Source organism: Aethalodelphis obliquidens, unplaced genomic scaffold (genome assembly GCF_003676395.1).
Source record: "Aethalodelphis obliquidens isolate GAN/ISIS:26980383/991018 unplaced genomic scaffold, ASM367639v1 scaffold25, whole genome shotgun sequence".
Lineage (NCBI taxonomy): Eukaryota > Metazoa > Chordata > Mammalia > Artiodactyla > Delphinidae > Aethalodelphis > Aethalodelphis obliquidens.
The window spans coordinates 14,234,497-14,262,274 of record NW_020837969.1 but is presented as its reverse complement, the minus strand read 5'-3'; the positions used below and the strand labels follow the sequence as shown (position 1 = coordinate 14,262,274).

The following is a 27,778-nucleotide window of genomic DNA, read 5'->3' as shown; positions in this document are numbered from 1 at the left end:
CGAATCCTTCCTTACGTGAAAGGTGGAGATGGCGTACTCCAGGAGTTCCTGAGAGAAGCTGAGTCTGGTAGCATTGTTTCCATTTAGCTGAGGAAGTGTGAAAGTGGGGATAACAGGCAGTGGAGTGAGGCACAGGGAACGGAAGGATGAAAGATGCTGTAACGGGAAAACCAGTGGCACTTGGTCCTGCCTGGCCATGACATCGCGACAAGCATGTTAGTTAAGTCAAGGTTGACTTTAGGTTTCCTACAGGAGTGTTTGGGAGAAAGACCACAGATGAGCCTGGAGCGGGAATTGGTTTTAGAGGAAGCATGCTGAATTCCACTTCAGATTTGTTGAGTTTAAGATCACGGGACATTCAGTTGAATGTGTTTTTATAGTCGTTTAGAGTTAGCGAGATGGAGGATGGGTGTGTGAACTTGGCAGCTCGGGTGGATAACTGCTAACTGCATTCGCTTGAGAGGATAATAGCAAGGAGGGAAAGAGTAGAGACAGGTATCCCCCTAGAGAGAAAGAAGGCGGAAGGAAGAGAGCGCAGATACCAGCACAGTGTAGTTGAGAGCAAAGGAGGGGAGAACTTTTAGGAGGCGGGATGGCCAGCAGAGGTGTGACAGAGATAAAAAGCGGACTGAGTGAAACAGACCATTGGGTTCTGTGACTGGCTTGGAGATGGTGGTCCCAGTGCGGTGATGTGGGTGGACACCTGGTTTCAGGAGATTAAAGGGTGTGTGTTAAAAAGGAGATAGATCTGGGCAGTGACGAAAGTTGGGAGTAAAAAGTAGGAAGAAGAGTGTGGTAGGTAAAGGGAAGGCTGGGTCAGGGAGCAGGTGACTTGGAAGGGGGCGGGGAGGTGGAGAGCACCGCAGTGGGCATGAGCTGTGTGTAGCTGGACAGGCAGAGGGGCAGAGCTCTCCGGGAAATGGATACGAATAATTCAGCTGGGGGGAGAGCGGGACTTCTGAGGGGTGAGGAGTTCATTCCAATCCATGGTTTTGGTGACAGTGGTTTATGGAAGGAGGATTCTGTGTGTGCGTGCCTGTGTATGTATCTTATAGAAACTAAATGTGTGTGTTTTGCTGTTTTTCAACACTTCTCCTTTCACCTTTGGTATTAATTAGGACACTAGATCATTCGGAATCATCAGTATTACAAAATATCCTGTTTCATGAGTCATAGTTCACCTAAAATTGAGCTCATATTAAGAAAATAAATTTAACAACGTCTTATCCGTTTGTCTTATGTTTTGGTTTACGACATGGATTTCTAAATATTTAGAACTGGAAAACAACCGTTCACTGTGTTTGAGAATCAGGTCAGATTTGAAGAGAGACGGGGTGGAGCAGGGCAGAAGAGAGCCCTGGCCTGAGCATCACTTGCCCCCCTCCCAGGTGGCCTTGGATAACCTTTGTTTTCTCCTGTGTCATGAGGCTCACTTCTCTCCCAAATGCAGTTACTTGGTGGTGTTTTAACAGTGATTGCAAACAATAAATTCCTGTGTTGGAAATAAGACGTAATGTATCAGGCTTGTATTCTCTCTAATTTTTAGGTAAAAATGGAGTGTTATGTGTATTTTCTCATAAGAATTTAAATTAAATTAAATATGAAACCAAATCAAAGACAAAGTGTTCAGAATTCTGTAGGTTAAATGTCAGGTCAGACTCTTTCAGCGTATGGGGTTGTTAACTGTTATATGAATCATCTCTGTTTTAAATGTTTTGTAAGAAAAATAGTTTTGAAAGCTCCTTGGATTTTAGTTTTAGTCATTTCCCATGTGTTCTGTGACCAAAGTTAAATGATTTCTGTTACTCCCTTGGCAGTCATGTTACTTTTTAATGTTTTATGTTAACAGTATTGTTTAAAATCTTTGTAGACTTTATATTCCGACACGATTCCAGAAGATGCCTTTCCTGGGAAATTGATCATGCAGGTCTCTGCTACAGATGCAGATATCCGTTCCAATGCCGAAATTACTTACACATTATTTGGTCCAGGTGCAGAAAAATTCAAACTAAATCCAGACACAGGTAAAGGTAGAGTTTGGGGCAAAACTAATTGTGTTCCAGCAAAGTCACGTGTGGGTGGTTTTGGATCACACGGAAAATTTGAAATGACAGTTTGTTCTTGTAAAATTTACTCTCCTGCTACAAAAATGGCATCTTTTAGAAATGCAAACAGCAATTCAATGTGTAAAATTTGAGGTGAGATAAAAAACAGCAACAATCACCTACTTGAACCGAGGATTTAAAATTTATGTTTTTTTATATCACCTTTTAAAAAAAAAAAAACTCAGAAGTTAAAGTATATCTCAAACTTTCTGCTTTATCCATTTTACATATAGTTTGTTTTCTTGAATTTGTGACCATACATTTATAATTTAGTGTATTCATTAAAATGATGAGTGGTGTTTTACTTTAAACCTCTAGGACTTTCTCTTTCAATTTGTATTTTGTTAAAATTGGGGGTCAAGTAACAGTTTTCTATTAAGCTCCCCCCAAATTAATGATAAACATGTGAATCTAATTTTTGAGTCAATTTAAAAATGTTTTCAATTTGGTAAATTGGCAGCTCTTTTGCTTTTGGGCATCGTATATAATGCCAGAGGTCCTGACCTGGAGAGCTTTGAGGCTTAGAGCTAGCACCTGGCAGGGTTTGAAACCCTCCAGCTCTGAGGGCTCCCACAGCTGCTGACTCTGTCACTAATAAAATTGTTCTCCAGAGGAAGGCTGTTATTCAGATTTTCTCAATGTAAGAGAAAAGGGGAAGAAAGATGTGCTCTTGCAGTCACATCTTAAATTTCAAGTGAGCCCATTTATTTTTGTCTTTAGGTGAACTGAAAACATTAGCCCCCCTTGACCGCGAGGACCAGGCAACCTATAATCTGCTGGTCAAGGCCACGGATGGAGGGGGAAGATTCTGTCAAGCTGATATTGTGCTCACGTTAGAGGATGTGAATGATAACGCCCCCGAATTCTCTGCCGATCCTTACACCATCACCGTGTTTGAAAACACAGAGCCTGGCACGCTCCTGACAAGGGTACAGGCCACGGATGTGGATGCAGGTATCGCCCAAGTGATGCTTTTGCCTTCAGACTATGCACTGTTACCTGAGGAGGAGCCTATTTTACAGCACTGTTCCACATTCAGCCCCTCTGATGACCCCTACCTCATGCATGTTGAATAACTCACCATTGTCATGCTACCGTTAAAAATCGTGTTAGCATTAAAAATGGAATGAAATCTTCAGAATAAGAAATTCTTTTTTTTTTTTGCGATACGCGGGCCCGTCACTGATGTGGCCTCTCCCGTTGCGGAGCGCAGGCCCAGCGGCCATGGCTCACGGGCCCAGCCGCTCCGCGGCATGTGGGATCCTCCCGGACCGGGGCACGAACCCATGTCCCCTGCATTGGCAGGCGGACTCTCAACCACCGCGCCACCAGGGAAGCCCAATGAACTCATTTTTAATGAATATTTGAAGTCTCAAAATTGTGCCCAGTGAACTTACTGTTGTAAAGTATCTGTGGTACCCCTAAAATTCTGCTTAGTGATGAGATAAACTGATCTTTATGTCCCATTGAATTAATTAGTGAAGTGTTATTTTTTGTGAATAAAGCATTAGTGACAAAGAGATTTAGTATCATAGGAACATAACAGAAGAAAACGATATATTGTTATAGTTTTACAGACCTTTCCAATTTTTTATAGAGAAAATAAGACTCTAAGGTATATTTTGATAGCAGAGAATAAAAATAACTTCTTCAGTCATTCTAACACTGAAGAATCAGAAGAATACCAAAAATGTTACTTTTCAAATAAATTTTTGTTACTGAAGCTAAATAACAAATAGGCTTTATTTTTATAGATCTGCTGGCTGTTAGAGCATAAGTTCCTGTATAACGTAGTCTGAAAAAGCCAGATAACTATGAAATTATATTTGTTTTAACTCAACAAATTGCTCATTTTAAAGTTTACATTTTTAAGGTCATAGTCATAAGAATTTTAAAATAATGTATATTGGCATTTTCCCGTTTTCATATGTATGCTGGATTTAAAAAAAATAATTTGTTTACGTTTCTTGAAATAAAACATTCTGACGTGATGTCATGTCTTGACAGGACTGAATCGGAAGGTATCCTACTCACTGATTAACTCTGCTGATGGACAGTTCTCCATTAATGAATTATCTGGAATCATTCAGTTAGAAAAGCCTTTGGATAGAGAACTACAGGCAGTATATACTCTAACTTTGAAAGCTGTAGATCATGGTTTGCCAAGAAGGTTGACAGCTACCGGCACTGTTGTTGTATCCGTTTTGGATATAAATGACAACCCACCCGTGTTTGAATACCGTGAATATGGTGCCACAGTGTCTGAGGATGTTCTCATTGGAACAGAAGTTCTTCAAGTGTATGCAGCAAGTAGGGACATTGAAGCAAATGCAGAAATCACCTACTCGATAATAAGTGGAAACGAACATGGGAAATTCAGCATAGATTCTAAAACAGGTAACTTGCCATGCAAACGAGAGGAAGCCCTTTATTCTGCAAAAAACGGCTAGATTGCTCAGCACTTCACCTGGTACAAAAACAGGTCATACATTGTCAATAGATATTCTAAAAGAGAAGACCCAAGTTTTCTTTGTGTTGTTATCATAAGTGGGATTCAGAGTTGTTTAGAAGGCTTTAAACTATAGTTCTACATAATAAAATACATTTCTGGCTTATCCATTATAACTATAAGCAAATTAACTTTAAATAGAAAATTAAAGCATCATACTCTAGTAATTTAGTAAAAATATAAGGTGTCATAAATCAGTAAAGGTAAAGAATTGAAGATGGTAGAAGATTTTGCAGAACGACTCCTTTTGATGGCCCACGTGGATCTCATGTGAAGTAGCTTCCCAGGTGAAACAGCAGTTTCGACCTCTTTGATCTTAGTTTCAGTAGGGGACATCTGATAATTCATTAAATTGATCTCTTCATTACGCTAGTTATAGACAACCGTCAAAGTATTTGGACCGAGTCACTTACTGAGTGACCGCCAACAAGGTCAGAAGTCATTGGCGCTATTGACTCTGGCTGCATAAATACCTTTTGTAGTCTTGTTAATCTGTCATCTAAAATAGGTGTAAGTAAATTGCTCTGTAAAAAATTGCTCCATTCCAACTGTATTTAATTGTATGTGGCTTTCAGCTGAAGGGTAGGTGTGTGATGATGCTGTTTTAAAATGTATTTTTAGCACATATCATAAAATTGTTACTTTTAGGGCTCTTTATGTAGGGTAGACTATAAGGAAGTTAAAAGGAAAGACGTTAAAGGAATTATTAAATCAAAAAGGGATTTTTAAAAAATGACGGGATATAAATAGTTATTCTGGAGATTTTTTAAAAGGATGTACATTTCTGTAAAAGAGAAAGTATGAGAAGGAAAAGGAAACGAAAAGCCAAAGAACAGAATTTTTGTGTTTTCTATTTCATTAAAGTCTGTAGTAAACTATCATTGAAAAGAGATAAGAAATGTTATCATTTTTATAGCAGGGAGACATAAGGAGTACTGACTAGGAAAGCAATTCACATATCACAAAGAGTATCAGGAAAGTAATTAAGAGAAATAAATAAGGTTCCAAGGATGGGCAAATTCATGTTTTAATTGTTGAATTAAGAAATTAGAAACCATACATAAATGGTAAGTAAACTATTAAACTGAAAATTTTAGTCATAGGAGGAGAATGTGGTGGCATTTTAAAGCACTGGAAAGTAATTTTGATTTTCTGTTCAGGGGCCATATTTATCATTGAGAATCTGGACTATGAAAGCTCTCATGAGTATTACCTGACGGTAGAAGCCACTGATGGGGGCACACCTTCACTGAGTGATGTTGCCACTGTGAACATCAACGTAACAGACATCAATGACAACACCCCAGTGTTCAGCCAAGACACCTACACGGCAGTGATCAGTGAAGATGCTGTTCTTGAACAGTCTGTCATTACAGTGCGTACCTCTTCCCCTACAGCCTTCTTCTGGGTCTGTGCAAGAACTTTTAGTGAGACTGATCCAGTTTTTGTAGTGGCCTTCCTTGAAAATATTGATAATTTGAAGATAGGGAAATGTCTTTTGCTAGCCTCTTTAGTTACTGACTCTATTATAAGTGATTGCCTTAACACAAACTAGCTGTTGATATCAGACATTTGCTTAGTCGATTTCTGTCCCTCCCTCATCTGTCTCCTAAACCGGAGTGTGATATTTTCTAGGTTATGGCAGATGATGCCGACGGACCTTCAAACAGCCACATCCGCTATTCAATTATAGACGGCAATCAGGGAAGTCCATTTACAATCGACCCTGCCAGGGGAGAAGTGAAAGTGACCAAACTTCTAGACCGGGAAACAGTAAGTGGAAAAATCTGACGTAGATTGTTTACAGATTATCAGATCAGTAGACGGAAGTGCCTTGTGTTCGCCTCTGCCTACAGTTTGGGAAGTGTTAAAAGGGTAGAACCAGCCTTGTTCTCAGTAAGTGACAAGCAAGATATAAATACTTGAAAAGCAGTTGTAGTATGAAGATCTCCAGAATATGTGATGTGTTTCATAGTCATGTGAAGGTTGGATAATAAGAGTTTGTATTCAGGACCAAGTTACTGTTGGCACCAGTGTTTTGAGACGCTTCATGGAGCTAGAAGCTGGGTTTTAAATAATAGCAGAGATTCAGGAAAACATAGTGTTGAGAGGAGGGAATTCCCTGTGAGGAACCGGGGGAACAAGGATGAAGGAAGGAAGAGACGTGGGGTGTCTTTAGGTGATTCTGTTCAGTTGTGTTGGAGTAGAGTGATCGTACAAACAGGTGAGGGAGGAGAGATAGATGAAGAGTTTTAGGAACAGATGACAGGCCACAGACAAAACCAGGATCGTAGGTTCAGGCTGGCACTGCAGGCATTAGGTGGTTACCGATGCTGTGAGCCCAGGTGTAACAGCACAGGAGGTGGTTGCTGAAGACCAGTCCTACAGCAGGTCTAAGTGTTATCCCAGAGGTGGGAGGGACAGTGACAGTTCATCAGTTATGAAACAACAAGAGCCCAAACTGGGAAAGTAGCAATGACGAGACAAGTGCGGAAACTTTGTAGAGGAAAAACTAGGGTCCACGGAGCTCAGCTATGGCCCTCCAGAGAAAGCAGAGGTGGCAGAGGACTCGATGCGTTTCAGTCTTGCTGTGACTGGGTGGTGCCATTAAAGGCGAGTAGGAGGCCACAGGACGTAAACTCAGCACTGGGAGAGGTGCTTGAACGTGGTTTTCAAGATGCTGATTTGTAGAGGAAAGTGGCGTATTCAAGTAAAATTATTCAGCCAGCATTTAGAGATTTTAGTCAAACTTAAGAGACTTGAAAGCTGGAAATACAGCTATGGTTCATGCCTCTGAAGATGATTATGGAAGTGATCTGAGGTATTGAGATAAAAGTGAGTGAATAAGGAGAGAGGCAAGCCCTCCCTCCCCTCATCCGTCCGTCCGTCCGTCCGTCCGTCCGTCCATCCATCCATCCATCCATCCATCCATCCATCCATCCATCCATCCATCCATCCACTTAGTCATGTGCTCTCACAGACAGGAGGGGAGCTGCCTCAGAGGTAATGAAGTGAAGGAGAAGTGAAAGAGCCTTGGTTTGGGGAATTGGAAGGGCATCGATGATAATAAAGACTGCAATTTCAGAAGAGTAGTGGGTAAATCCAAGATTAGAGAATTTGGGGAGATAGTGCTGAGATATTTCATCAAAGTCCATTCTTTAATTCCTTTTCTGACCTGTTATTTTTGAGCGGGGACTTTCCCAGAGTTTAGGAAGCATGACTGTTATGCTTAGGATTGCAGTACTGCTGGGCAGAACAAAACTTAGTATTTTTGACTGAAACACTTCTCAGATCCTTTAGTATACTCACGTCCATTGGGAGATGGCAAAAGAGAGTCTGCCAAGCTACGTCGTCCTCTTTTTGTTGGAGCGTCTTTCAGGACTGACACTCTGCAGCACGTCCTCTGGGGTTAGCCAGCTTCTTGGCCTCTTCACTGCTCATTCTGGAAGAGAGAGCTTTAAAGAAACTGTCCTGGAAGAGAGGCCACCTCACTTAACTCACCTTCTTTTGTAGGAAGTTCCCGAAGAGAGGATCTTGGGAGATTTAGACAGTTGATTACAATCCAAGAGTGACATGGATGCGGGGAGGGTGAGCGGAGTGTTGAGAACGAGTGAGCCCTCGAGGGTGGGAGGCAGCTTGCTGTCTGCCTGCTTCTGGCTCAGAGTCACACTGGGGCCGGAGGGAAAGTTGCCTTCCCCGCCACTAGTAAAGCAACAGCCTTCGACATATGTGACGTTTTCTCTCATCATTTGTATTACTTTTCTGTCTTAATTTCTGTTAATAGATCTGCAGGTTTTCAAAGTTAGAACAGTTTAACGGAACAAGTACGTTTCTGAGAAGCGTTGGAGATTCTCATCCCTATTAGTAACTTTTTCTGTCGAGCAGATACATTACATTTTTCAGATCAGTTATTTGTAAGCTAGGGAATTGCCCGCCTGCAGGACACGGGGAATGGCAGGCCCTCGGATCCGCCCCTCCAGTAATCAGAAGTACGCTTCAGGCTGAACCCTGCGCTTGGGCCTTGTGGAAATGGACATGATTCTCTTTATCTTTTCCCCGAAAAGATTTCGGGTTACACGCTCACCGTGCAGGCCTCGGACAACGGCAGTCCACCCAGAGTCACCACGACCACTGTGAACATAGACGTGTCTGATGTCAACGACAACGCTCCCGTCTTCTCCAGAGGAAACTACAGCCTGATCATCCAGGTGATCCCGGGCCCAAGCCTCACTGAACGCACCCCTGTTGAAATAAGCTCTTTTCTGGCCTCAGTGATTCGTTTGAAATATCTTCCTTTTCCAAAGACTACTTTTGAGAAAAATGGGAACAGTGACGTTACAGGGGTCTCCACCAATACTAAAAGATGAGCATTTCCAAGATGCCGTCATCTCTCCCTGTGCTTTGATTTTTAAGATATTCTCGCCAGCTTGATTGTTAACCTTACCTTCTGCCCTTGCGTTTCCTCCTTGCCCCTTACCCTCCCTCCTCCCTGCCACTCCTCCTCCAAACACCTCCCCTCCCTCACCCCTTCCGGCACCCCTCCCTCACTCCCCCCACACCTTTCTCCTCACGTGCCCCCTCCCCTCCAGCCCCCTCCTTCCCATCACCACCACCCCTCCTCTCTCCTCCTTCCACATGGAGCGGCAGTGTCTCTCTTTTCTGTAAATTTCATATTACAGAAAACGTGCATATGATACGGGGTTTTGTTGAAAGTTGTGTGGTTCTCTTACTCTTGCAGGAAAATAAGCCCGTGGGGTTCAGCGTGCTGCAGCTGGCAGTGACGGACAGGGACTCCTCCCACAATGGCCCTCCCTTCTTCTTCAGCATTGTGAGTGGAAACAAGGAGGGGGCATTTGAAGTCAACCAGCAGGGAGCCCTCCTGACGGCAGCTGCCATAAATAGGAAAGTGAACGATCATTACTTACTGCACATTAAGGTATTGAAGTCTGTCTTTCTGATTTTGTTGTGGACTCATATGGAGAAGAGCTGCTTTGGTGGTTATCTTGTCCTGTATAAACAGCTTGCATTGCATGAGAAGACAAAACTGAATTAGAATTATAGTCTTTTTCTGGTTTTTTAGTCAGACCTTCATTTTTATCCCATGGCACTTCGTGGGGGCTTATTTATTCATTTGGTTACTTTGTCATAGACGTTGGTAGAGCTAAATTTCAACGTAAATTAGTGAAAGGGCTAGAAAGAAGTATTTATCCTGTCCCTTGATAATACTTCTCATGTGGAGAACTAATATCTAACAATTGGTAATATTTTAGAACTTGAACAATGTAAATATATTTTTATTAAGTTGTAAACGACGACATAGGTGAAGGTGATTTTTTTTTTTTTTCCCTTTTCTCGTAGGTGGCAGATAACGGAAAGCCTCAGTTGTCATCTTTGACATACATTGACATCAGAGTCATTGAAGAGAGCATCTATCCTCCTGCAATTTTGCCACTAGAGATTTTCATTACTGCTTTTGGAGAGGAGTACTCAGGTGGTGTCATCGGGAAGATCCACGCGACGGACCAAGACGTGTATGACACGTTAACCTACAGCCTCGATCCCCAAATGGGCAGCCTCTTCTCTGTCTCCAGCACGGGGGGCAAGCTGATAGCCCACAAGAAGCTGGACGTAGGGCAGTACCTCCTCAATGTCAGCGTAACGGATGGGAAATTTACCACCGCGGCTGATGTCACGGTGCACATCAGACAAGTGACGCAGGAGATGTTGAACCAGACCGTGGCCGTCCGCTTTGCCAACCTCACCCCGGAAGAGTTCGTTGGGGACTATTGGCGCAACTTCCAGCGAGCTTTGCGGAACATCCTGGGTGTGAGGAGGAGTGACATTCAGATCGTTAGCTTGCAGCCCTCGGAGCCTCATCCGCACCTGGACATCTTGCTTTTTGTAGAGAGATCAGGTAGCGCCCAGGTCTCACCAAAACAACTTCTGCACAAGATTAATTCTTCCGTGACGGATATTGAGGAGATCAGTGGTGTGAGGATATTGGATGTGTTCCAGAAGCTCTGTGCAGGGCTGGATTGCCCCTGGAGATTCTGCGATGAAAAGGTGTCCGTGGATGAAAGTGCGATGTCAACGCATAGCACGGCCAGACTGAGCTTTGTGACCCCGCGCCACCGTAGGACAGCTGTGTGTCTCTGCACAGGTAACACACATACGCACGTGGAAGTAGGCAGTGCAGGTCATTTCATGTACGACCTTTGAAGGCTATACGTTAAAGATCGTTCTCTTGAAATTCCTATTAATTAGCTTTCCCCCTGCCCTTTTTTTTTTTTTTTTAAACAAAGGGGGAAAATGCCCACTTGTCCATCATGGATGTGAAGACAGTCCGTGCCCTGAAGGATCTGAATGTGTCACTGATCCCAGAGAGGAGACATACAGCTGCGTCTGTCCAGGTGGCAAGTTTGGCCAGTGCCCAGGTGAGAGGTTCAATAATTAAGAGTACTTGTATTTAAAAAAGTAACTTTCAGAGTTTCTTATTTTCTTCTTTATTGGAGTTGAAAAGTATTGTAAAGTATGTTTATTATAACAGGTCAGACATAGAGGCGAATAAAGTAGTAGCTTTTCCTTCCTCTTGAACTCCTCCTGAGGAGGAAGGATGCTCTTCCTCTCTCATCAGAGCTCATATGAACATACAGTCCCATACGTACAGATTTATTTTCCTTTTCCTTTCACATCTTTTTTTTTTTAAAGAAACTGAGGAGTGGTTACATCTAACACAGTCCTCTTTTCCTCTGTGATGAGCATCTTGCCAAGTCCTAATGCTTGTTAATAGTTGTACAGCATTTTGTAGCACAGCTGTACCATCATTTATTCAACATGGTGCTTACGTGTAGAGATTCAGTTTATGTTCTCCTGTGTTACAAGAAGAATCCTTAAACGTGTATCCTTACATATTGGTGCTTTCATTTCTGTACAGTAGATTGTAAAACTGGGACTTACCTGTGTCAAAGGTGAACTACACTTTTAATTTTTAGGTATACCATTATGTTAGTTTCCCAAAAGCTGTGCCAGTGCCTATTTCTTCCAGTCATGTGTGAAGGTCTCATTCCCCGTTCTTTTGCTAATATTGAAGGTTTTCAATTAAAAAACAGATCCCCCCATCTAATAAGCATGAAATGGTATCTAATTATTTTAATTGCCATTTCTCTGGCTACTTGTGAAAGCAGTCTTTTCATTTGTTCATTGCCTGTTAGCGCTTCCTCTTCTGTGACTGGCCCGTTCCTGTTATGTGCGTAATTATCTGGATTATTTGTTTCTTATCTTTAATGTCTGGAGCTCTGGAGCTCTTTGTGTATTTTGATCAGAAAACATCTGCATAACGCTGTCTGTATGTTATTGATCTTTTGATTTGTCTAATTTTTATTTTGTCACTTCTGCCTAATTTTACAAAACAATTTTAATCTCTGGATTGATACTATTTTCTTCATTTTTGTAGAATGGGAATTGTTTTATGTCTTGCTTGAGAAGGTTTCCCAAACCACCTTCAGGCTATGTATTTTCCTAAACTGCTTTCTAATAATTTTATAATGGACATTTCATATTTAGGTCTTTTATTATCTTAGAATTCATTTCTCTGTGATACAGTAGTCTAACTTATTCTCTCCAAATAGAAATCCAGTTATGCTGTGCTGTTTATTAAACAAGTAGACATTTCCCATTGCATTGCATTTTATAATGTTATAATCTTAGATCCAAAACTTGAATTAGGGCGGGAGTGTGGGGACACACTTATAAAAATATTTAAACTTGATTCTGATTTATTTTTTCCTCTTTGTGATTCACAGGGAGTTCATCCGTAACATTTACTGGAAACAGCTTTGTGAAATATCGTCTAATGGAAAATGAAAACAAGTTAGAGATGAAACTGACCATGAGGCTGCGAACATACTCTACCCACGCGGTTGTCATGTACGCTCGCGGGACTGACTACAGCATCTTGGAGGTGAGCGTTTTTGCATATTTGTACCTCAGATTGTGGGAGACTTTAAAAATATAAATTCCATATTATGTTCAGATTGTCCATTTTTTTAAAAGAATAAGATAAGCAAAATGAAATGGTTGAGTTATTCATTTAAATGGTTCATTGATACTTACACATAAGTTTTGTAGAATGAAAAGCTCTTTTTGCTCTGCGGTGACATAGACATTTACTTCTGTTTTTTACAAACATTTTTAGGTACCTGTGACTGTTAACATTCAAACTCTAAGTGATATTACACCTTAGTAATATTATAGGGAGTTTATAGAAAGGTCGCACATATGCTTGAAGTGATAATTAGCTTGCCTACTTTTTTTTTTAGCATGATTCATTTTTGACTTCTGATAAAACCTGATGCTATTTTTGGTTGTTGTTTGGTACAGCTCATTATTACACGACGCCTTTAGGATACGCGGTTGAAATTTGATATCCTTGAAAGGTCCATTTTTATTATCTGTACGATGAATGAGCGTGTGTTCTGTAGTACTTTAACGCGAGGGCTTACTTTCTTCCTTCAGTCACCAAACATGATCTGAGACTGTGCATGAAGACTCCATGAGAGTAACGTGAACAGTGATTGTTTCTGTCATAGATCCACAACGGAAGGCTGCAGTACAAATTCGACTGTGGAAGCGGCCCAGGCATCGTCTCTGTCCAGAGCATCCAGGTCAACGATGGGCTGTGGCATGCGGTGTCTCTTGAAGTGAATGGAAACTATGCCAGGTTGGTTCTAGACCAAGTCCACACCGCATCAGGCACAGCCCCGGGGACACTGAAAACCCTCAACCTGGATAGCCATGTGTTTTTTGGTGGCCACATCCGTCAGCAGGGCTCACGGCATGGAAGAAGCCCCCAGATTGGCAGTGGTTTCAGGGGTTGTATGGACTCCATTTATCTGAATGGGCAGGAACTCCCTTTAAATAACAAACCAAGGAGCTACGCACACATTGAAGAATCGGTGGACGTGTCTCCTGGGTGCTTGTTAACAGCTACGGAAGACTGCTCGAGCAGCCCATGCCAGAACGGAGGCGCCTGCCACCCCTCACCCACTGGAGGTAAGCTTCACACGTGAGCCTTCTTTAAACGTTACACGCATATGCGCTTGAGGGGAAGTTCCCCCTGTATTTCTGCTCTTTCTCTTCTTATTCAATCAGTTTTGTCAGATCCTGCAGCCAGCATGGGATCTGAGTAGCATACATGATGCTCTAGCGGAGTGAGATTTTGAATGCATCCCAGCAGCGGCTGGAGGGGACAGTTTCTCTCCCGCTGAGCTGCGGCCGCGCTGCTTCGTGTTTCCAAACACGTCTCGTTCTGCACCAGCAGCCGCAGGAAGCCACAGCTGACCCTGAACTCCTCTCCGGCCACACGGACACTGACCTGGGGGTTAGAACTGGTTCCACGTAGCTCTTCTTGAGGCCTCCTTTTATCCAGTGGCCCAGCAAGGGGACTGCTAGCCTTGCTCGCTCTAGGTGGGAGTAGAAGTGGTTTTCCAGAAGGCCTTGGACCCCTCGTAAATTATGGTGAACTAGAGCTGGTTATGAGTTTTCTCTTCAGTTCTTTGTGTTTTGGTGATACCAGCACTAGACAACTTTTTACTCCGAGGGAATGGGAATTTTACTAGGTTTTTTACAGGTCTTGGAGAGCTAAATCTTCACCTAAACTTAAAAGTAAAAACGAATATACTGAGACTTATTTTTTGAGCTACTGAATGATAGGACTTTTTGTTCCCTTTTGCTGATATAGGTTATTACTGCAAATGCAGTGCCTTGTACATAGGGACCTATTGTGAGGTGGGCATCAATCCGTGTTCCTCCAACCCCTGCCTGTACGGTGGCACCTGCATTGTGGACAATGGAGACTTCCTTTGTCAATGTAGAGGATTATATACTGGTCAGAGGTATGTAGAGTTTTCTTAGCTTTCATAGTTAATTTTAACATTAGCGTTTCTAATGTCATCATGTTTGTAAAATACATTCACTTGTTACCATTTAAGTATTCGGTTTATGTTTATTTTTTCCCTGTTCTTTAGGTGCCAGCTTAGTCCCTACTGCAAAGATGAACCCTGTAAAAATGGTGGAACATGTTTTGACAGTTTGGATGGTGCTGTCTGTCAGTGTGACTTGGGTTTTAGGGGAGAAAGGTAACTGGCTTCTTTCAAGATTTGTATCTGCACCTCTCTATAGTTTCACAGTGATCAGCAGATGCAACAAAACTTCATTAATTTGGACTGTGTTGCTTCAGGATTGGAATTCCGAGCTCATAATGGCTCCTTGCATAATTTATCTTTTCATTCTTTAAAATAAAAAAATACTGAGCCAAATGAATGTAATATTATAATGCTTGAAATATTATATGCTTTCAATATATAATGCTTCTATACTTTAAAAACATTATTTATGAACAAAGAATGTATGGGTGCTTGCAGGAAGTAACTGTTAAAGGAATGAGTAAGATTGTGTTTTTTAAAGCAGACTCCCAAGGAGTTGTTACCTGTCTGTGAGAGTGATGACATTTTTTCATCATTTATGTAGCATCTAAAATCTTTTCCCACTCTCTCAGTATCTTCTGTGAGCCTTCCATAATCCTGAGAGGTGAGAATTATTTTCCAGGTGAAGAAAATGAGGCACTAAGGTGCCTGTTGTTGACCTTGAAAGAAGTGGCTTTTAGTTCCAGATGCCATTTCACCTTAGTTTTTAAACCAAATAGGTGAAGTCTTACTCGGTGCTTGTTACTTGTAAGTGCCTAGTGCTGTACATCTAGAAAAGCCTTCACCGTCATATCAGTCTTGTTAGAAGGCTTGAAGCGCGACCTGCCTACAGAGATTCACATAAGGTTTTGCTCTAGTAGTGGTTGTGGTCTTGAACTTTGTCATCAGTCACATGGTTTTCATTTGTGAGTCTACTTTAATTCTAGACAATACTCAATGTATTTAACAAAAATGTCTCAGTAATCAAAATTGTAATGCTAGGTGAGTGTAGGGGATGTTAAGCAGATACATTTTGTTAAAGGAGGAAGGGTTCCAAGTGGCAGGTGGATCTGCGCAGGTGCAAAATATGCGCATTTGGGAAGGCGGGAGGCTGGGCGGCGGGGGTGAGGGGATCGCGTGCGGACGAGTCCGTAAGGGTGAGGGTCTGAGGGAGATTTTCAACAGGGAGAAGCATATAAAAATGGAAGGCAGAGTTTTCTAGCCTTTTTACGTGCTTTATGGAACTGTCATTTTTCCAAACAGGAACATTTTCTGAGAAATTTAACCTAGTCTCTTGAAGTACGTTTATCATGCACATTCTAAATTTCTGGATCAGAAATCAAGACAAACTGAGGTTTAGCCTATGAGTTTGATTTAGTAATCTGTTGAATCCTTAGAAAACTGGCAGTTAAAGATTGACTTGGCGTAATGTTTATCTCCCAAATGTACAGAGTATGGAATCAAATGATTCATTACTCCACGGAAGGTTTTTTGTGTAGTTATTGTTGTCAGTAGTGTATTTTTGGGTGGATCTTATTCAGGAGGACTTAGCCGTTAGTCTCTAAGAGTCATAGGCCTGGCACGTTCTGGCTCATGTTGCAAAGGCCTCTCTCCTCAATCTGGGCTGTCTTGGCAGGTGTCAGAGTGACATTGACGAATGTGCTGGCAACCCCTGCCGAAATGGAGCCCTTTGCGAGAACACACACGGCTCCTACCACTGTAACTGCAGCCGTGAGTACAGAGGAAGACACTGTGAGGACGTCACCCCAAACCAATACGTGTCGACCCCCTGGGACATCGGCCTGGCTGAGGGCATCGGCATCGTGGTTTTCATAACGGGCATCTTTCTACTGGTGCTGCTGTTCATCTTCTGCCGCAAGATGATTAGTCGAAAGAAGAAACACCAGCCCAAAGCTGAGGACAAACACTTGGGACCCAGCGCAGCTTTCTTGCAAAGACCGTATTTTGACTCAAAGCTAAATAAGAACATGTACTCCGACGTACCACCCCAGGTGCCTGTCCGTCCTATCTCCTACACTCCAAGCATTCCAAGCGACTCTAGAAACAACCTTGACCGAAACTCCTTCGAAGGATCGGCTATACCCGAGCACCCCGAATTCAGCACCTTTAACCCCGAGTCTGTGCACGGACACCGGAAGGCCGTGGCCGTCTGCAGCGTGGCCCCAAACCTGCCTCCGCCGCCTCCTTCAAACTCTCCTTCTGACAGTGATTCAATCCAGAAGCCGAACTGGGACTTCGACTATGATAGTAAGAACAACTTTCTAAATCTTGATACAATGTCGCTGAGCAATGGACAGTGAGGTGACAAGTTCTGCCAGAGCTTCTGGTGGTTCAGATCAAACTGCGGAGTCTTTGTGAGTGGTGAATGTGCTCAGACCCTGTAGAGCTCTGGGACGACTGGAAAGCTTTTCCTGATGCCCCAGCCCTGGCTGAGCACTGTGGCTGCGATATTATTTTAATTTAGGAATTGAATCCAGTCATGTTCCAGTTAATCTGGAAAGATCATTTTATCTTTGTAATTGATGTGGATTCTCAACTATAATGTGGAGGGACTTTTATGACAAAACAGTTGGGAGGGCATTTGCGTAATAGGATTTTTTTCCTAACGTGCCCAGAGAAAGTGACGGTATTTAAGTGGCCTGACATATATTTGATGCTTTGAAAAAAGCTATAGGTACCATTTTCAAATTAATTCCCCAGGTTGTCTAATGGTGTCCACAGGCAGGTTTATTGCGAATTTCTATTCTGTGTGAGTCTGCAAGCCATATTTGTAGGTTTTTGGTTTTGTTTTTCAGGTGTTTCTGGTTTTTTTCTTTTGATGTTCTTTCACTAAGCAAAAGCCAGGCAGTCTGTGGGTCACGCTTGCCCTGCGTCAGGATACAGCAGGGAAGAAAACAGAGTCTCTGCCTTCATAGAGTGTAACTGGTTTGTCTGTCATCTCCTCCTTTTAGCTAAAGTAGTGGATCTTGATCCTTGTCTCTCCAAAAAGCCACTGGAGGAAAAGCCTTCTCAGCCGTACAGTGCCCGGGAGAGCCTGTGTGAAGTGCAGTCCCTGAGCTCCTTCCAGTCGGAGCCGTGTGACGACAACGGTGAGTAAACGCACACCTGAAATGCCCTGGTCCCCTGCTGGCTGTCCACAGCCCTGCGCACGTGATGCAGCGCAGTCAGGTAGACGCGCCCGGTGCCCCTGGTTTGGTTTCACACGGTCTTCACGTTTCACTTCGGACCACAGTTAGACAATACCTTGGACAGCCTTGCATGAACTTCCAACTAGGGAAAATGTTTAAAATGTTCTTAGTGCTTAGGTATTGGAACTGTAGCAACTGGTCAGTAATAAGGAAGAAAATATAATTAATTGAAAGGTAATGTCTGTCTGATTGGTTAATTTCACTTTGACCTTTTTTCCACAACAGTGAATATTATAGAAGTTATGTGGATTTTTAAAAAACCCTTGTAACAACTTCCTTGAGCATACCCCACGCACACACACTTACACCCTCACAGCCCTAAGAGGAGAAGCCATAGTCTGAAACATGCAACCTCAGCGGCACCTGTGGTATTACAAGGTTTTATTTGTCTCTTCCCCCAACTCCCCTGCGGCCTCAGCTCCCATTTGGATCAGAGCATACTGACTGAGAGCACACTTTAAGAGATTGCTAGTAAGTTTGATTATATTTCTAATGAAGAAGGTTTGACGGTGGGATCATTGATGCCAGTTTTGTTTATCTGAGGGTAAATCGCATTGATAACCAGCTTTACCATATTAGCACATACCAGTAGAGAAAACTGTCAATATTCAGAAATACAAAAAAGTGAGTTTTTAATGGAAATTTTTGAATGTCAGAATTAGTAATTTTTTTGCGTAAAAATGCCATGTGTAAACTGAATTGTTTGTGAATCCAGAGTAAATAGCCCATAATACACTGAAGAGACCTTTCTAAACTAAGGATGGCCATAAGTACGTGCCATTCATTCCTGAATCACTTTAAGCATGTTTTGTATGATATCAAGGTACACCTGTGTTTATTATCTAGTGATAAAGTATATGGACATAACTGCTTATTAAACCAACAACAAAGTAGAATTCTTTCTTTCAGTAGGTTTAATTCTAAAACATTAGAGTTGCTGATTTATGTAATAATTTATATCTTTGTCCTTAAATGCTCTTCGTAAACCTCAGAATTTTGTCAGCATTTTCTTTCTTTTCCTAGTTTTTTTCACTGAAACATCATTCGTAATACTCTTAAATAGCTTTAATAAGCTGTGGTCAAATTAGTTAAGAAAATTAATTGCCAGATAATACAATGTGAGAAAAAATACATTTTCCAGGAGTGTCTGTATTTTAATCTTTATCATAATTTTAATCATTATCAGTCATAAAGTTTGTATTAAGAGAGTATTTAAATTATATTTTTTAGTTTTCTAAGGCTGTTATAATAGATTACATAGTGGCTTGAGACAAGATAAATTTGTGACAGTTCTGTAGTTTAGAAATTTGATGCTTGTCTCAGGAGGCTAAATTTAAGATGTCAGTAAGGTTGTTTCTGGAGACTCCAGGGGAGAATCCCTTTCCTGTACCTTTTCCAGCTTCTAGAGGCTGCCCCGCTCCTTGGCTCATGGCTTACTCTTCCATCCCTCAAAGACAGCAGCAGTGCACCTCCTGGCCGTTCTGCTCTAGTCACAGCTCCCTCCAGCCAAGGCTGGGAAAGTTGCTCCCCGTTTAAGAACCCTTGTGATTACATTGGGCCTGCACAGATAATAGCGGAAAATCCCTTCATCTCAGGACCTTTAACCTAATCATATTAGCAAAGTCCCTTTTGCCGAGGATAGTAACATATTCACAGGTTCCCAGGATTAGGTTGTGTACATCTTTGAGGGCCATCCTTCTGCCTATTACATGCATACTTATTTATTTTGGCATAGATGCTTTAAAACAAATGAAAGGGAAAACAAATGAAAGGGAATTTACACAGGAAACAGCCAGGCAGACAGTCTGCATTTCTCTGCTGGATGTTAGCTCACCAGCTGTTAACTCATCTGCAGAAAAACAAGAAAATTGGGGTGGGAGTACATAGAACAGCGACAAAGCCATTTTTATTTTTATGTTGCATAGTTTACCTTATTATATAGCTCTTAATTTTTTTTCCTGGGAAGAATGAGTTTATTAAATGGTCCCAGAAAATTGGCTTAGCAAGGATTTGACTCTTTGAATATGAAATCTTTTGCCCATGGGATGTTAAAATAAGGATTGTTTTGTCATGACTTGATTCATAATTGTCATTGTGACACAAATTTATGGCTAAAAATTTTTTTCCTAAATTACAGTATCATGTGGTTACTCTGTTCCTTTGATTAATAATACAAATATATAGCTTGATTAGAAAAATCTCTGAGACATATAAGGAAGAGAGTGCAAGGGTCATACATAATTACATAGCTATGTTAAAGTAGTCACATTTTTAAAACTGTGAGGTAGAAGTTATATAATATAAAGAAATGCTGTTTAATGCACTGTCTCCTGACTGACTGAAGATTTTCCTAATTTACTCCTTTTGTACCTTTTTACAAGCTTCCATAGTGACTGTAATACACCATGTCAATGCTGTAGTTGACACGGTGACTAAAGAAGGTATAGTCATGCCTGTGCTCTGTGTTTGTGTTCACAGTGACTGTCCCTGGAGTTGTGTGCTTTTGCCTACTGTAGTGTTGTACAAAGTCCTTATGTTATGGTTCTGAGGAGGTTGAAAACTTTTATTTTGTGCAGGCGTGTACATTAATAATGCAGATACATTGCAAAATATTGTTATATATGTGTGTCTGTAGTCTTTGTTACTTTTTGCCGTTCACAGTGAATTTACACAGACGCCAGAAGTCACCTATAGGGTCTTGACAGCTGCCTTTACATGGCACAATAGTAAGAAGTTAGAAGTAATTCTATCTAAAAAAATTTTAATATAAAAAATTATCTTCATATGAATAGGAGTAAAACTAAATAACACACAGCTTTTATAATTAACTGTAACTGACTCTTCCTTTTTGGATTTTCCCTGAGGTATGGTCAAGGAAAATTATAGAACATGATAAGGTATATTTTTATATTTGGTTGAGTGAAAATCATTGAATAGGAAGGTTTATCTGGTCAAAATTATAGGAAATACCTGCCTTAAATTAAATTAGCCCTTTATTATACACTGAAATTCAAGTAATCACATGCAGACTGCACAGGCATTTTCAAACTGTAAGTCAGATCACCGTAGAGCTTGTGAACACCCTAATTGTTAGGCCCCAGCAACCAAGGTTTCAAGGATTGAGGAGGTCTGGATGGGGCCCTGAGAATCTGCATTCCCAACCAGCCCCCAGTTAATTCTGGTGTTACTGGTCTAAGGATCGCACTTTCAGAACTACTGGCGTAGACCACCAAGAGTACATAAAGCTTAGGGGATCCTTTTTGCTAGGACATATGTGTCACCAAGATTTAGGTGAGAGAAGGATGGTTTCAGGCCAAGTTTGATGGGATGGGGCAGGGGTGAGGTTTCCGTGTTTACTAATTACAGTTACCAATGAGCCTTACACTTACTTTCCTAAGAAGTACCATGTCTTTGCTTGGTGAGTCAGAAGGCGATCTATATTTTGTCGACTGAATTTTAGTTTTCCCGTGATGAAATTCTAATATTTTAAATATTGACAGAGTTTAAAGAAGCAAAGTTTGAGTGGTTCTTTCATTGCAGTCTCTTTCACTGAAAAATATTTTCGGCATATTAAATATTAATTGAGTTTAAAATTGAAAGCTAGTTTAAATTTAAGAATTATTGAGTGCCTATTTAGTAACAAAAATTGTCAATCCTCTTTTTAAAAAGAAACTACCACATTTTTAGCAGGCTTTTCAGAATAATTCTATAGATACAGTTAGCTAAATACTGGCTTATTCATGTTTTAGAATCACCACAGTTTTTGATTTAAATTCCTAGAAGAGAACTGTCAAATCTTCTTTGTTCCAAATTATTTTATCACAAGGATTTTCAAGAACATCATTGAATGCACAGAAGGCATTGGCCTTGTTGAGAAAGTCACTAATCACCATGATTCTTACTTCCACAATAATAAGAATCATGATGGTCGCCAACAGTTAGTGCTTGACCTACATTATCTGATTTAATCCTCCAAATAGCTAAGGGATTTCCACCCCCATTTCAAAGATAAGAGCCTGAAGCTTAGCCAGGGTAAGCAACCTGCCCAGGGTCATGTGATTCACACTGACTGTCTCTGCTCCATGCTGGAGTTCCACATGCAAAACGAGGACCCTGAAAGAGCAAGTGGATGGGTGGGCTCTGGGCTACAGGCAGCTAATGGTGTCTCCAAGGAAAGGTGGACAACGTAGGTATAAAATCGTATTCAAACTGGGCAAGGTTTGGAGAGATTTTCTCTTGGCTCTTCATAAGTGCCTAAGTGCATTCATGGTTTCTCTGAATTTAATGGCCATGTGCAGGCCTTGCTGTGCTGGAAAGTATGTGTCTCTTGTGTCACTGTGGCTTTTGTATTTGGGTTATCACCTAAGGGACCTGATGTGACCGAGCCTTTCATAATATTTCTCAGTAACATGAGGGTGTCATTTAAATTCCTTACCAGTTTACATTTTATTAGAGCCTATAGACTTTCAGTTACTCCTAACAAAATTTTGTGTTTTCAGGATTAGCTTGCCAGAAACAAGGGAAAGAAAGTAAAATCCTGAGTTTCCAGGCACAGTCCCTACTTCATCATCACTCATCTTTTCCCTGCACTCCCACGTCCCATTTTATTTGTGCTACACAAATTTCTCACCATTTGGAATTTTCATAGATAATGGCTTAGAGGCATAGTACATGGCTGACTGGGCCTTTATAAACAGTTTATATTGTGTTATGTACTTATCTTTATTGCCTTTTCAGCCGTCCTTCTCTTTTAATTACAAATGTTTTCTTTTCTCTCTACTCTGCAACCAAAAGAGTCTTTTGCTGCTCCTGACCTCAGCAAATCAAGAGGTGACTTATGCATGCCAGTTGTTCACTGATAATTCACTAAAACAAATTGGCGGAGGTTCGACCCAGTGCTGACTTGCTTCATGTGTTTGCGCAGTAACTAGTGCATAGTTGTTCGTGCCCTGCATTCTAAACGCGACTGCCTCACCTTCGCCCGTCTGCCAAAGGGTTTCAAAAATCCCGGGGTGGGGGGAGGGTTTTTTAATAATATATAGTTGAAAATGATCCTTAGTCCTTTCTAAAGTAACAAAAATTGTAGTTTATCAAAGATTGCGTTACAGTTTTCAATGTTTAATTGCATTTTTGATTTTGAGGCATGCTTTGATATGTCACTGTATTAATATAGTTCATTGTTTTTCTTAGGGCTAATGAAAAGTAGTACAATTTTTAGTATTAAACTTGTAATGTTATTATAAAGGAAATTTATTTTTTAAATTTTAGCATGCTAAAGATTGCTTTTATTTAAAGACTCACATTAATTACTGTTTTTTTTTTTAACGACAAGTAGTGCAGATCAAGTGACATTTAATATTTTACTAAATAGAGACTTCTTTCTGAAAGGACAAAATTTCTTTACCAATGTCCTAAGACTGAACTAATACTCTTCTTTCTAAAGAGCAGTGGGTTCTAAATTACAAGAGGAAAGCTGAAAGGATGATTGGAATCATTTGAAGAAAAGTGCATGTATCTAGATGCTAGCATACTGCTTCTGTTAAAACTTCCATTTCTTTATGTAAGCACCTAACACTTGAGTGTTAGGTGCTTACATAAAACTGTAAGTCCACATTTTAGGAGCCAGAGCCTAATTCATAGAGGTTCTCAAAAGTGGTTCGGGATGGGAGGACGTCTTCAAAGCAGAGACCAAGGGTTTCCAGAATGTTGATCCTCTGTGCGTGGGAATGCCTTTGCACCTGTGTGTGTTGCATACACTGAGCCCTTTTTCCGTGGTACGCACTCTTGGGAGGAAAACACATTGAAGTCTGTTTTCTTTTCTACCAAGGGTATCACTGGGATACATCAGATTGGATGCCAAGTGTTCCTCTGCCAGATATACAAGAGTTCCCCAATTATGAGGTGATTGATGAGCAGACGCCCCTGTACTCAGCAGATCCAAACGCCATCGATACAGACTATTACCCTGGAGGCTACGACATTGAGAGTGACTTTCCACCCCCGCCAGAGGACTTCCCCGTGCCTGACGAGCTGCCACCCTTACCTCCAGAATTCAGTGACCAGTTTGAATCCATACACCCTCCCAGAGACATGCCCGCTGCAGGGAGCCTGGGCTCTTCATCGAGAAGCCGGCAGAGGTTCAACTTGAATCAGTATCTGCCCAATTTCTATCCTGCCGATATGTCTGAACCTCAGAAAGCAGGCCCTGGTGAGAACAGTGCTCGCAGAGAACCCTACGCCCCTTACCCTCCAGGGTATCAAAGGAGCTTTGAAGCCTCCACTGTAGAGAACATGCCCGTGTCCATGTACGCCTCCACAGCTTCCTGCTCTGACGTGTCTGCGTGCTGTGAAGTCGAGTCTGAGGTCATGATGAGTGACTACGAGAGTGGAGATGATGGCCACTTCGAAGAGGTGACGATCCCTCCACTCGATTCTCAACAGCATACGGAGGTCTGACGCTCAGACTCCCCGCAAAGTGCCTGAACCGTAATGAACCTAGAGATTCTGTCAGTGATCTCCTGCATTGATCTTTGCAGCAGTGCTTAAGCGCTTTTTTCGGTGAGCTGAAACGGGCATGGCTGCACTGAATCCCGCACCTTGTGACCTGTTAGCCATTTCCAGCGTCCTAACCTTCTGTCTTTGGGTGAGGTTTACGTCGGCTGTGCCATTTCTGAGCATCTTTTTTGTATTTACATTTGTCTGTGTTAAAATAATAAAATGAAAATCAGTCCTACTATCTTGTTAGCATGATTCATGTATTTATATAGATTTGATTATTTTAATTTTCCTGTCTTTTTTTGTAAATTTTATGTACAGATTTGATTTTTTTCAGTTTCAACTAGAATTTCAAGATACTTTGTGCATTTGTTTTTGACCGAATTTTGGTGGTGTTAGTGTCATTACCTAGCACCCTGATTTTTTAATATAACCAGGGTTTCACTCTGTATCCTTTTCAACTGAAGTATGATGTTTCGTTAATACATTTCAGTATAGTCATTCATTTCTATCTGTACATAGGATGAGGACAGATCCCATACATGGACATGTCTTAAATGGGTTGCTGTATTTTAGAATTATAAAGATTTTTCATTATTGGAAAGTGTAATGGGGACCTTCTGCAGACTGTTTAGAACCAAAACCACCATGACACAGTTTTTATAGTGTCTGTATATTTGTGATGCAATGGTCTTGTAAAGGTTTTTACTGAAAACTACCATTAGCCAGTCTTTCTTACTGACAATAAATTATTAATAAAATACTTTAGCTTTACTGCCTGTTATTCCTCCGTATTTATACTCCTGTTCAGGATTCAGTTAATGAATTGAGAAAGAAGGGCTGGACGGACGGATGGATAGAAGGATGGATATAGCTTTTTTTGGCTTAAATACGAAGAGTTTCTTTGCAGTTGCCAAAACCAGACTGTACTTACAGATGTTGCCACTAGGTGGCAGTATATAGCTACGTGCTACTGCTCAAAACTATAGGTATAGAGGCAAATGGCACTCTTATGTAATAAGTGTTTTCTAACTAAAACGTCAAGAAAACTTTTCTTATGCATTTTTAATTTTATTGCTATTTCTTGGCCATAATTGAAACGCATCTATGGTTTTATCCTATGATTTATATCAAAAACAAAGCATTTTATGAAGTATTTTATCTTTCTGTTGTCAAAGAACACATCATACTTCTATAGGATTTAACGTGAAACTCAGAAGCCATCTTCCATGTGTATTGATAGTCAAAATCATCTCTCCGTCCCACAAATATTTGTTCAGTACAGACCATGTGCCAGCCACTGTGATACGAATTACACAGAATCAAGCGTTCTTAGAACTTTGCAAAGACACAGTTTCCCTTTAGGTAAAATGCCTTTGTTATTTTATTAAACGATATATATACAGAGTTTAAACATCAAAGAGAGCTAAAATACATATAACCAAAACCAGCAAACTCAGGCACTCTGCTATAACCACTTACAACCCTTTAAGCTGTTTTCTCATTTTTCCTTTCAAATTTTTAAGTGTATGTATTGTCACTTCTTGAGTCACTAATTTTAGGAATTGCAGATCATGTAACCTGTAAACCTCCATTGCTCTTGTTATCCTCGCCTTAGTTACACCTTCCTTTTTGGTTTAATTCACACATAGTGTTTTCATTGTTTTGATGATGTAAACATTCACCACAGAGCTAAGTAACATGTGATGTTTATTTCCATTTACTTTGTAACGTTCTCATTTTCTTAATTGCCTTAATTTTTCTTTTACTTATTTTTTAGAATTTGTGACTATTTTATTAATTTATTCAAAAAATCTTTTGTTCACTTACTGAGTATTGTTCTGTATGGACAAAAATTCTCTGTCTCCTTGGATTTTACATGGGGGGAGGGTAGGTGGCAAGGGGAGATGATGAATCAATAAGATATTTCATAGCAGAGTATGGAGTGATGAGTGCTGAGGAGAAAAATTGCTATTGGGGAAGGAAAGTGGTGGGGTGGATGGGGGATGGGAGGTGAAAGCTGAAGACCTCAATGGCAAGCTGGCATTTGAATAAACACCTGCAGTTGATAAGGGAGAATGAGGCCACAGGGCCACCTGGTGCACCAGCATTCCTGGCAGAAGAGCTAGTATAAAGGCCCCAAGGTTAAGAAGGTCGAAGAAAAGAGGGGAAACAAGTGTGGCCTCTCATGGATTTATAAAGTGCCTCTTAGGACGTGGTCAAAACTAGTAGATGACCATTGCTGATATCTATAGGTCTTTTACTTCAAGGATCTATTTCTCCAGAGGAGGGACTTCGCACTTCCAGCTTGAGAAATACCGTTGCTCTTATTTTGAAGTTGGCTGGATGGGAAGACTGGCGGTTTTATCATGCATGTAGTCCCCCAGCTGTCATTTCTGGGAACATTCCTCCTCCCTCCTCTTTGCCTCTTGTCACCGAGTCTGTTCAGGACGGAGCTGAAAGACAGGTCTGTGTACAACTGAAACAGCCAGCACCCCTGGTACCCCGTTGTCACCCACTTTCCAGTGAGAAGTCATTGTAGGCTGCACGAGCTCTCCAGGCTGTGAGGTCTGATTCCTCCTCTGCTAAGGCATGATTTATCGCTCCCCGCACCGTCCATCTTCATACACGGTAGTGTGGTTTATAGTTAATACCTTTTTACTTGCATTGAAAATGGGGCTGCTTTTTAACTTTTTCCCCCTTTCCCTGTTTTGGATTTTCAAGAGAAGAAATAGAATGTTCTGCCACCTTAAACTGGAAGTCTGGAATACGCTCATAACCACTGATTCCCAGTGTCTAGAACGTTAGTATGTTAGTTTCATATTGCGCCACAAATTACCAGAAATGTGGTGGCTTAAAATAGCTCCCGTTTGTTACCCCAGTTCTGCAGGTCAAAAGCCCAGCATGGCATGGCCAGGTTCTCTGCTCAGATCTTGCTAGGCTGAAACCAAGTTTTCAGCTGGGCTGGGGTCTCTTATGAGGCCTGGAGTCCTCATCCAGGTTCACGTGGTGTGGGCAGAATCCAGTTCCTTGGGGTCATCGAACTGAGGTCCCCATTTTCTTGCTGTACAGCCGAGTTTCCTGCTTTCTCACTGACAATGCCCACTTTATTGGCAGCGTCTGACTCAGGTTCTAGCTCTGTGACCCTCTGATAACATAGTAGCTTACATCTTCAAAGCCAACGGACCTCAGGAGGGGCCCAATCCCTCTTCTGAGGACTCACCTGATGGGGTCAGGCCCACCCAGGATAATCTGCCATTTGATTAATTAAAAGTCAACTGATGTGTAACCTAATCATGGAAATTCCCACTGTATTCATGTCCACACTCAAGTCGGGAATTACACTATGTACTCCCCAGGGCAGGGTTCTTGTGGACCATTCTGGAAGTCTGCTGGCCACCATTGGCACTCTTTGTTATTTTTTATTTTTACAATACTTTGACCTTCTAAAATATTATACAGACCACATTTTAAACTGAAGACTATTTGCATTTTATT

The 27,778-nt window shown here is 41.3% G+C and overlaps 1 protein-coding gene across 4 annotated transcripts in view; it reads left to right on the top strand.

Moving 5' to 3' along the window:
* The window catches only part of FAT1 (FAT atypical cadherin 1), a 117,974-nt gene extending 92,920 nt beyond the window's left edge, over positions 1–25,054 (top strand). For 3 of the 4 annotated variants that reach the window (XM_027122668.1, XM_027122669.1, XM_027122670.1), the window contains exons 12-28: positions 1,871–2,024; positions 2,826–3,059; positions 4,113–4,502; positions 5,775–5,989; positions 6,250–6,387; positions 8,679–8,822; positions 9,353–9,550; positions 9,973–10,774; positions 10,917–11,048; positions 12,417–12,574; positions 13,203–13,665; positions 14,354–14,507; positions 14,640–14,750; positions 16,213–16,844; positions 17,549–17,686; positions 22,580–22,615; positions 23,613–25,054. In XM_027122668.1, coding sequence (XP_026978469.1) covers positions 1,871–2,024; positions 2,826–3,059; positions 4,113–4,502; positions 5,775–5,989; positions 6,250–6,387; positions 8,679–8,822; positions 9,353–9,550; positions 9,973–10,774; positions 10,917–11,048; positions 12,417–12,574; positions 13,203–13,665; positions 14,354–14,507; positions 14,640–14,750; positions 16,213–16,844; positions 17,549–17,686; positions 22,580–22,615; positions 23,613–24,241 — 4,728 coding nt within the window. In that variant the 3' untranslated portion in view covers positions 24,242–25,054. The remainder of the gene's footprint in view (positions 1–1,870; positions 2,025–2,825; positions 3,060–4,112; positions 4,503–5,774; positions 5,990–6,249; positions 6,388–8,678; positions 8,823–9,352; positions 9,551–9,972; positions 10,775–10,916; positions 11,049–12,416; positions 12,575–13,202; positions 13,666–14,353; positions 14,508–14,639; positions 14,751–16,212; positions 16,845–17,548; positions 17,687–22,579; positions 22,616–23,612) is intronic. The other variant, XM_027122671.1, reaches the window with a different exon arrangement.
* Positions 25,055–27,778: the final 2,724 nt, after the last annotated feature.